Source organism: Bombyx mandarina, chromosome 04, assembly GCF_030267445.1.
Source record: "Bombyx mandarina strain Sakado chromosome 04, ASM3026744v2".
NCBI classification, from domain to species: domain Eukaryota; kingdom Metazoa; phylum Arthropoda; class Insecta; order Lepidoptera; family Bombycidae; genus Bombyx; species Bombyx mandarina.
Window position 1 is genome coordinate 3,784,892 of NC_143211.1, and position 11,461 is coordinate 3,796,352.

Genomic DNA, 11,461 nt, shown 5'->3' on the forward strand with positions numbered 1-11,461 from the left:
AGGGGAGTATCTTGTAGACCGTGAATATCTATCGAATATAGAGTAAAGGGTTAGGTACAATTGAGAGCAACCAAAGGGATCAAAGCTTTCTAAAGAACATTATCAAATGTGGTACCACGAACATGTGAGTATTTTTTACTGGTGGTAGGACCTCTTGAGAGTCCGCGCGGGTAGGTACCACCACCCTGCCTATTTCTGCCGTGAAGCAGTAATGCGTTTCGGTTTGAAGGGTGGGGCAGCCATTGTAACTATACTTGAGACCTTAGAACTTATATCTCAAGATGGGTGGCGCATTTACTTTGTAGATGTCTATGGGCTCCAGTAACCACTTAACATCAGGTTGGCTGTGAGCTCGTCCATCCATCAAAGCAATAAAAAAAATAAAAATAAACTATAAACTAAAGAATAAACTGGATAATCATTCGGAGTTTCCTTTGAGTTTCATTTCGATAGTGTCGACCTCTTTTTTGTTTTTGACTGAAACAACTCTCGGCCTGTCTAGTGGTAAGTCTTTAACTAATCCTATAGTAAATGCCGCTACTCCACTTGAGATATGAGTTCTAATTGTAAGTTTCAGTTTCATAGTAAGCCCTTACACCCTTCAAATTGAAACGCATTTCTGCCTCTAGGCAGAAATTGGCGGGGCGGTACATACGTGCAGTCTTACAATGCAGGGCACATTAACCTATAGAAACGATGACGTCATACCGTTTAATTATTTAATAATTTATTTTATTTCAGACAACAACAAGCCCATGTGTATATGGGCACAAACGGCACCATTGGCAATAATTAACATAATAATATATAGTTTAGTTTATTCTATGTTAATATTCATTTTTTATTAGCAAGATGAAACTGTTGTTCTACCATATTTAATATTTAGACACTGTTTTCATGTGAAAATGTTCAGAATATGATTATTGTTTAAAAACACAAATTACTGTATTAATAATTAAATATTAATAAAGCATAAATATTAATAATAATTTCGATTACAATTAACAGTAATTAATTAATTAAGTATTGTAATTGTTATGCAAATGATGTTGGCGCCATCTATTATTAGTCTGGATAATAACAATGTTAGTTTATATATGTTAAAAGTATTATGTAATATAAATTAATGTCAGTCATGTAAAAATCACTAAAATATGTATTGTGAATATTAAGCTATATTTTGTGAACTGTTTCGCAGTAATTACATTTGTTTGTAAAAAGGAAGTTGTAGTTGCTATAACCATCGCAAAATGGCTAATTGTGTAAGAACTAAGACGTGGCTTTTTGTAATGAGCAAGTAGTGTTAAAGTTTTATAGAATTGTATTGTATTTTTATTGTAAAAGAACTTATGTGTGAAAACCCTGGCGTAACGCCGACATGTACATCGTATCATTGAAACATACCTAAAATTACCAAAACAAATCAAATAAAAATACTTTATTAAAATTAATTATCAGTTGAATACATTTAAAATATTTCCATTCAACTGATACTTACTTCGAACCAAACAATATTATTATTATTTCCTTATTAATACAGAACCGTGTAAGGATAGAAGTTTGTTTTTTGAAATAATTACATCCCTGCCTTATACGAATCTAGTAAAGGCGAATGACGAATGAGTGATAATTGCTCCACTTCACAAGATCACTTCTGTTATCTATGACTTATTGCATTAACAGACCACATTCACATTTTTGCGATTCAACTAAAAAGCTTGTTATATATATTTTTATTAGATATTCGGTATCGTGGGCTACTTAAGCTTACGATTGAAAATAATGCGAGAGATAAGAAATTCAGACAGAAAGAAAATGTGATTTTATTTTTCATTTTGGCAAATGACAAATATAAATATTATTTACGTATTAAGTAAAAGGCTTACCGAGTATGACATTGTTTTATTCTGATATAAGTATTCATTTTTTCCAATAATATGTTTGCCTGCATTATGTTCACAAAATATATATGCGATGGTGTGAAGAGCGTGTAATCAAATCATATGCATAAAATTTATACCATTCGGTCATTGAATGAATGAATGATTTATTTTATTTCAGACAACAATAAGTCCATATGTGTACATAGTATCATTGAAACATACTTAAAATTAACAAAACCGATCAAATAAAAAATATACATTTATTAAAAGATTAAAATCATTATTATATCAAATTATTTTTGTCTAATTTTATCGCGGGCCGATTTAGTATTCAGTATGAAGTATTATAACCCTTATCTCAATACGGTGGAGTTTGTGATCGCTTGTCACGACAGTTCGTTGCTGCTATCATCTACAGCGAATCTTAAGACTATCCATTTGCATATCAACTGCCCGTCAAAAATGCCTTAAAACAAAAGCCACGCAAAAAACTGTTTTATTATATTATATTTCATTTCAAGAAACTGCGTATCACGGAGCAATCAAGCCACAAATAAACGTTAATTAGCGCATGCAGGTATTGAAAGAGCACAAATTACGGTTTATTACAAACCTAATAATAGGCTCAGGCGTACCGAGAAGCGTATTATTTTAATTGTCGCCAACTTTGTACGGTTTACAGAGCCGACGCCGTAAAAGTGCAATAATATAAATTTGCAGTGGTGCGAGTCGAAATATTGATGAGATTGAATTAAATTTTCCAAATCTTTTTTTGTTTGTCTTACTTTTTTTCCTACTAATTTAATGGATTAAGCGTGCAGAATCAAAGAGGATACGAACTCGTCAAAAATAAATAGATATGCATTAAGAGCTTACTAAGAATTGTAATGTTGCGGGGTTAGCCGCTCGAGAAGCTGGCGTGGTATACCGAATTGTACTTAATACATACAATAAAGAATTAAAACACATCCTTAATGTTTTAAGGGTTAGCATCAACCTGGCTGTTGGGGACTGTGAGCGAATTAGTTCAGCTTCTTCTCGACTCTGGGGGTCTCACTAAGTAACGCGTCATCTTTACATGGGGTGGTGCGGTCGACGGCCCTATACGAAGTTATCAGTGAAAGTAGCGAATCTGCTGCGACGGCCGCAACTTGTCACGGTCAGGACTATTGAGGTTATTGCACCATCTTCTTTGACGCGGCAAGTGTGTCATCGGGGACATCAACTTGTTTCTCAGGGGCGCTCGTTGCTGATTACCATGGATGAGCTGCCTTACGTTCGACCTTAGCGTATTGCGTCCCCGTTCTAGCATCATGCGAACAAAGGCAGGTAATTTTCGAGGCTCGATACTTGGCCCTAGGGGACTGAGTGAATCGCATGCAGGTACTGGCTATCTGCGATTGCTTTAGGAAGTACCTACTTTGATCGGACCGCAGTGTCATCTCTGTGGATTCTACTTAGACATGATATATCACGTTCTCAGTCTGTCCCAAATGCTAGGAGCGGAAACGTGTCCTCATTGCATCGATTCGAACTTGTGGCTGCTTAGTGTCGTAGCTGTGTGGTACGAGTTTGCAGTGCAATCTGTATGGGTTTCGAATAGCGGTCATGGAATGGTGGTGGAATGGTGGTGGTGGTGGTGGCCAGAGTGGTCGTGGCTGATTTCCGTCACTTCGGGGTTCCCTGGGTTGGGGTGAGTTGGCGGGAGAAAGGCATTTTCTTGCTTCCATACCGCCCACAATGGTTGGGTTCTCCTTCACCCGGGTTTTAGGCGCGGGCTGTTGAGAGATCGCGCTTAGTCAGTTCAATTACAAAATGTCTCGCTTATTGCCCCGATGCGAAAGCGAAAATTCGAAAATTTCCTCCTGAATAATAAATAAAAATCATTTTTGAGAGCCTTTGGACATTTTTTTTTTATCAGAAGAGCACTGGGTTTGCAGTAGAATTTAGAAGTTGTTAGATAATCATAATATATTAGGCATACGCGACTTGAAAAAGGCTTTGGTCATCTATAGTTTTTTGCCGTTTATAACTGCCAGCTTAGAATTGAATTCCCTTGCATGGTTCTTTACTCCCCCTTTTTTTCTTTTTTTTTTCCACAGGAGAAAATCGCCCCCGTGCGGGTGGGGTATGTGAGAGTTGAACCTCACTAAAAACTCTTGCCGCTCACAGCCGGCGCCCTACCCCGGGCCGGGTGGGAACCCAGTCGGAGCTATTGAGACGGCGGGACAGGGCTTACGCAGAGCATATTACATCCATCCCGCCGTCCCCCAGACGCCGGACCGGCGGCCGCCAGCGACACGACCGCCGGTTCCCTTGGTCGACGGGCCAAGAGCCCGCATTGATGGCGCCGCGCTACACCTTCCCCCGGAGCGGTCGGGGGAACGCGGCTTACCACGCCGCCCCACGCCTAGGCTCCTTCCCGCACAAAACGGGTGGAGCCCGAAGCTCTTAGAGGGCCGGGTTACGGACGAGACCCCGGTCCCGACCCCCTGCTCGGCGGCGGCAGATTTCTGCGTAGTGAGGAGAGCTTTGCCTCACTCGCCCCGCCGCCTCCTTCTGCGAGATGGTGCACTCGCAGAAGTCAGAACTATGTGACGTCATGTTGCAATCGAGGCATTTAAGGATAGGTCGGGATAACACACGGCTGAAAATCGTTAATGAAATACAATCAAAAAAAGAAAAATTGGAGGGTAGTACAAATTATCAGACGTATTACATTACCATATTACAGTTGCACTACTGTCGTTTTATACGTAATGTAATGAGGGTTGCAATGAAATCGTTTCAGAAAAGGGAGACAGGTGGTAGTGCCACTTATTCGTAAGCGACAAATTTTAAAATCGCAATTTATTATGTGTATTTTACCGAAAAATGTGTACAGCCCTACACGCAACGCGACAAAAGAATCACCTGTAGCTCGAATTCAAGGGTAAAATTATAATGAAATATAATTATACATCTTCTGATGCATAAAAGTTATCGCACTACTGTATAATCATTACGTGTAATCGTAATGTATAAGCAATAGTTGTGTAGGGGTAGCTAATATAAAGCCTATTTGACAAAAACCTAAAAGACGTTAACGACATTTTCAAGACACGTTTTTATACAATACTAATAGTAAAAGAATAAATTTCCAACAACAACGTACAGACCGACAATTTTCCGAGCAAGAACGGCGAAATATCTTCTGTGGAGAACTCGGTAGAAGATTTACTCACTGCTTTTTAGGGAAAAATTTAGAAAAAAAATTATGTCACAATTTTGGTCAAGTTTTTTTGTTCACTACCAAATCTCCAATTTGGTCTCCTTTATAAGGTTTGCATAATATTTCATTTTTAAATAAGCAGCACCTTTAAATGATGTTTTCAGTCAAAAAAGTATCGGGAAAGGATGATTTTATAATAGATACAAATTCAAATGTTTTTGTTGTTTTTAGATTGGCACAGCTGTTTTCCATTTTGGCGCGGAGTGTGACTTGCATTTGTTATTTAGATTCAATACAGTGCTGTTTTAATTCTATAATTTTAGTGTGTATTGCGAATTACATAATGGACAAAAACATCGAACGAAGGGTTTGCCTTGCATCGCCAATGACAATGTTACAGAAGGCCTGCGGTGAATTGACTTTGTCAAAAACAAGCGCTTATGGGTGGTACATATCGTTCAAAATCGGTCGAGGTGTAAAGGAAGATTTGCCTCGCATTGATAGGGCATCAACGTCTGCAACTGAAATCAGCATCGAAAAAGTGGAGGAAATAGTGACCGAAAATCCTCATTCAAGTTTAAGGGAGATAGCCACCGAAAATTCTGTGTTCCGCGAGTCTATCCGTACCATTTAATAGTTTGGGTATGAAATATGTTGTGGTTATCCTATCCAGTCCGAAAAAGATCAAAAGTTAGAACAAGTTAATTTTCCGACCCAATCTTCATGAAAGGCATTATTACTGGTCACGAAAGGTGGATTTACGAGTTTGATATGCAAACTAGTCAACAAGGTTCGAAGTGGCGCCTTCCAATTAAACCGAAACCTAAAAAACCACGCCAAAGTCGATCAAAAGTCAAAGACAAGTTGACTGTTTTCTCTGACTATCTCGGTGCTGTGCAACTGGAAGCCCACTGAATTTCTCACTGGATCTTCTCAGTGGGTCGCGTTACTGATCCGGTGGTAGATTCTGCGAAGCATTGGTCTTGCTAGAGCTAGTGTTAGCAACGTCCCCAGATTAGAGACCTGTAAGCTCACCTACTCGCTCGGTGAATCTAGTATGATCCCTCGAGGTCACTAGAATAATTATAAAAAAAAGAACCCGGAATTATTGCCGGAAGGTAAAACGGTAAATAAAGAATATTATTTGAGCATTTTGCGACGTTTAAGAATTTAATTCGACGAAAAAGGCCAGATTTGTGAAAAGAAAATTCTTGGACTTTGTACCACAATAATTTTCAAACAAGGCTATCATTGTAAACGAATTTTTGACAAAACATTGAACAAATACCATAAAGAAACAGTCACCTTATTCGCCAGATATGACTCCAGCCAACATCTTTCTTTTTCCTAAACTCAGATTACCACTTCTTGGCCTCTACTATTCGATAGACTACTACTAGACTACTATTACTACGAGTATTCGATAGAAGATATAAAGGATATTTTTTTGGCGTAAGTGTATTGTTTCTTAAGGAGCATACTTTAAAAGTCATAAAATAAATTTAGGATGAATACCTAATATTTTTTGGATTATTAATCTTTTCTCGGGGCTTTCTTGACACAGTAGTATTTTATATATGTACTTTTAATACTATTATTACGTAAATAAATTTAAATAGAAAAATAATAAACTACACGCGCATTTATTTTCCTGTGTTTGTTTTCTTTGTATGAACATTATTAATAAAGTTTTAAATTAGATTATTATTGCAAGAAGAAACGCGTGGAATATACCATCATTGAATCGACAAGTGTAACTGAAACCTGGAAACATTGTTTACAATTAGCAAATGACGTCATCACACCGCCATACTTGTTTATGGCATATAATTTATACGAAAAACTATATAATCAATATTATGACGACCAGTTTTTATTTCCTTGTAATTATATGCTAGTTATGTTGATGTCAGATTACGATATTATTCATAATTCGAAATATACGAATAATTGATTGTTCGCTTCATTAATAATCTGATTATAATATTCGATTAATTTAATTTGGAAGAAAAAAAAAGTTTTTTAAATTATGTTTTCATATTGACGTTTGAAGATTTGAGTTTATTATTCTCGATTAGTATATGATTTGACGATCTACCTTGTGTGAAGTGGGCATTAGAGGGCATAGAACATGAATGATGTCACCAATCTTCAGACATGATGCCCGAAGTCTCAATTGTATTGCATTTGTCTCAAAATTCGAACCGAAAGCATGACTTCTTCGCGGCAGAAATGGGCTGGGCGGTGGTGTCTTTTCGCTTGTTCGGAATCTCAATACCTTTAGATATCAATAGTAATTATTACATTGTATTTACTCCGGAATCCTCTTTTTAAACTTCCTTTGAATGCATGCAGGTTTTTATTTGGATATTGCTTAGATGCATAAATGAGCCGGTCCCCCTGATGTTAAGTTTTTTTTTAATGCTTAGATGGGCGGACGAGCTTACAGCCCACCTGGTGTTAAGTGGTTACTGGAGCCCATAGACATCTACGACGTAAATGCGCCACCCACCTTGAGATACAAGTTCTAAGGTCTCAAGTATAGTTACAACCGCTGCCACACCCTTCAAACCGAAACGCATTACTGCTTCACGGCATAAGTAGGCAGAGTGTTGGTACCTACCCGCGCGGACTCACAAGAGGTCCTACCACCAGTAAGTGGTTACCGGAGTCCATACTATACAATAAAGGTAAATGCTGCCACCCACCCTGAAACATGAGTTCTAAGTCTCAGTTATATAATATACAATAAAGGTAAATGTGAATAACGGGTTAGGATATCAGGACTTTGCTTTGGTATTTCGTATGGAAATGGAATAAAATCAATGTTTCTCTTTCCCTTTCTAGGAGATGTCCGCGCTGAGGACACACAGAGAAAAAGGACTGTTCAACTCATGATACCTTTTATTCCTCATGTATTTGTAGTATTTAGTAGATTATTGTAATCGGACAATCTAAAGTCTATGATACTTAATAACAGTTGATACTAATCGTCATCATTCGCTAGTTTTTTGAGATCTCGCAATCAATTTTCTTACGGCTTCCCTGAATATATGATCTTCTAAATAGTTTAAACTATATTACTTTTAAGTTGAGAAAAATCGATTTTTATTCTAAACAATGTCTGAATTAAAATTGCTAATTTAAATCTAAGTATTATTATTATTTGACACATGAGGTTCATCTATGAGGGTGCCTTATTGGTTTATCTGTATACTGTTTAAGAGGCAAAGTTCTTATTTATCCTTTATTCATTAATAATTCAATTATGGAAGTGTACCTGTGTACCAGTGGTATCAGTACCAGTGTACTGGTATATGCCAGTGTGCCTTTAAGAGGTACTACTGTGAATGTGGCGAACTGAATTGTGTGCGTAGTGTATCCGGAATTTTTGTCCCGGAAAGGTAGCTAGCTCTGTTCCGGACAAAGCCATCCCGGGATCCGGGAGTGACACTATTCATCTATAACTTCGATTAATTACATCAGCTATGTAGTTTCTTCCCTAAGGCACTCGTGCGAAGTCAGGCCGTGTGGCTGTTTTAATACATACAAAACCACTAAAACATAAATATACATTATGTTAAATTAAAATTTTCAAACGTTTTCTCGTAATAAATAATATTTATAATTAATATTAATATAAGATAATGTATTGAAAAACGTTATTTTTTTACGACACAACCAATTAAAGTTTATTAATTTTACGAAATGTCTGGGTTAATATTTTTAATTAAGTAGAAGGCAATAAAAACGATCGTATGCTGATAGACGGGTGGATCCACAGTTTTTTTCAGGCTTGGCTTATTGGCTTAGGTTGGCGGACGACCCCGTGATCCACTGAATTAAGTTTGTGGGTAACCATTACGAATTAAGTAGTGATCACAAATCCTCTTTAATACATAAGATCGAAGTTCCATTTTTATTTTGTAACGACTTTCTACAAACTAGGACACATGACAGTAGGTGTTTTTTGTTATTGTTTGGAGCGAACGAGCTCACAGCTGGTGTTAAGGGATCGGAACTCATTGACATCGGCAAGGTGAATGCCGCCACCCGCCTTAATACATGAGTTCTAAGTGTCAATTCTATAGTACAATCGCTGCCTTTCCGTTCAATAATAATTTGAATCGAGTTTAATGTTCAAACTGCGAAAAGAGTTTATTTGCATTTCAGAATACATATCTCGCAATATAAATATGATTTGTAAAATTTTGCTAAAATTAATTGGTGTGGATGAGCAAAATTTTAGAAAAATAGTTAATTCCTCAGACTGTTCCTCAGAGAATTTACAGAACACGTATTTATATATTTATAAGACTATAACTACTCGTCAATTCTACATGCAATATGTGTCTGATCTAATGACATTAAATTAATTAAATAAAAAAAAGCAAACAAAAATATCACATTTATATTAGGAATCTGTAATATGTCAAAATTGAATGGTACCAAAATCGGTAGTGACAACTTGACAATTTTTGAACGTTGTTTTAAATTGGCTGATATTCGCCCAAAACGATCGAAATTCGACTATAATCACTGATTCCTCAAGACTTAGATTCGTTAACACAAAGTTTGCTTGTTTCGAGAATGTGTTCAAACTAAAGAATCATCATCTATATATATATTCATTGAAAAACTTTAACAGATAGAGAGAACGAAAAATACTTCTAGAAGGTGTTGTGTCAGTACCAACATTGATCTATTTCTAGAACATGCTGACCGATTCTCAAAAACCAACACGCATAAAACTGCTACTGTGCTTAAAATATAAGAACACTAATTCTACATATCCCATTTCTTGTATCGCTTTATTATTGACAAAAAAAACCACCAAAGCTCGTCAATAATTAATTACTAAACAAAAACAGAAAAAAAAGAAAATCTGCAAAAGAAACAGGAGGAAACGGTACTTAACTGTTTTCTTTGTCTATTTTCATACAAAGCATGCAAAGCCGCGCGGATATATACAAAACAATTAAGATTTAGATATCATGTGTTGAGCGTCGGAATACACTATGGTATTTTTATTGCCCTTGTAGACAGACAGAAGAGCACACGGCCCATCTGATAGTCATTGGTTACCGTCACTCATGGACGACAGCAATACCAGGGGCACACCAAGACGTTTTTTACCGCGCGCTGTTATGATGGCTATAAGCTTAGTAACAGCGTTAACTTAAGGGCCATTAGCTAGTCTACCTTAAGCTCGTCCGACTCATCTGCTAGTGAAACAAATAAGTGCAATATTCGAAAAGTAAGAAAAAAGGAAATAATTATCCGTTCTTATGTAAGGCAGGCAGTAAGTAAGGTAGGCAGAGGTTTGGCTCTGCCCCTGGCATTGCTGAAGTCCATGGGCGACGATAACCACTCACCATCAAGTGGGCCGTATGCTCGTTTGCCTACCAGGTTTAATAAAAAAAATTGAATAAAAATTATTTTAAAATATACTGTACCTACCATCATTTACGGTCACGTTTCCGTCGGCTGTCTGATTCGAGTCCTCTCCGCCGACCAAGTTCCGTATACTGAAAGAGTTAATTTTCCTAGGGACCTGCACGTCGGCGGTAACACCGGTGACGTCACTACCGCTCTGGGGTCCGTTCACAATATCTCGGCACTGATTCGAACCGTTCATTGATATAGATTCCGGGACGGCTCCGTCCAACATATCCCCGCGACGAGTCGTCAAGTCCATATTCACACGCACTTACGTTCAGAAGAACGCTACATAAACGCATACATGTCTTTCTGTTTTCCTTTGACATTTTTAAACTAAGAACATTAGTCGGGGCGCATCGCAATCAGAATGCATTTCAAAATAATGGAACTATATATTTTGATTCAAAAAAAAATCAAAATAATATTATAGCTTAATCAATTGTCATCGTCGTATCGCGGAGCTTTCTTCTCGCGCCAGACACTTTCGATCTCACTTGCACAATACAGTCACAAAGCGTTCACTCATTTGACAGGTGTCAAAAAGAAACAAAAAACAACTGTGAGTTTTTTTTTTTTTGGCAAACGGTATCCGTATTTTGTGTGGTTATTCGCGCTTTATTCGCGATGTGAACGTTCAGCGCGCGTTGAGTCCGCGATTGCGAGGGCGACTGGCCGCGTTCCCTCCTGTGCGGCGCACTCCGGCGGCCCTCCTCACGCCTCCAAGGCGGAGCCTCCCGCCCACGCTGCATCACCGAACTAATTGCAATCGCAAGTTTTTTTTACCGACACAACGCATACGATTTTTTCAATTGATGAGCTGTAATTGCGTTTAAAGATAGTGTCCGCTTTAGATTTTTAATTTGAATGTACGTTTGTGCTGGAGGGTAAGTCTCGGCTCCGTTCTGTAATTGTATTTATTTGGTAT

The 11,461-nt window shown here is 37.6% G+C and overlaps 1 protein-coding gene across 1 annotated transcript in view; it reads right to left on the reverse strand.

Annotated features, from left to right (window-relative positions):
• LOC114249238 (homeobox protein aristaless) overlaps positions 1 to 11,217 on the reverse strand; it is a 95,224-nt gene extending 84,007 nt beyond the window's left edge. The window contains exon 1 of the mRNA XM_028182733.2: positions 10,555 to 11,217. Coding sequence (XP_028038534.2) covers positions 10,555 to 10,792 — 238 coding nt within the window. The 5' untranslated portion in view covers positions 10,793 to 11,217. The remainder of the gene's footprint in view (positions 1 to 10,554) is intronic.
• Between the last annotated feature and the right edge of the window lie 244 nt (positions 11,218 to 11,461).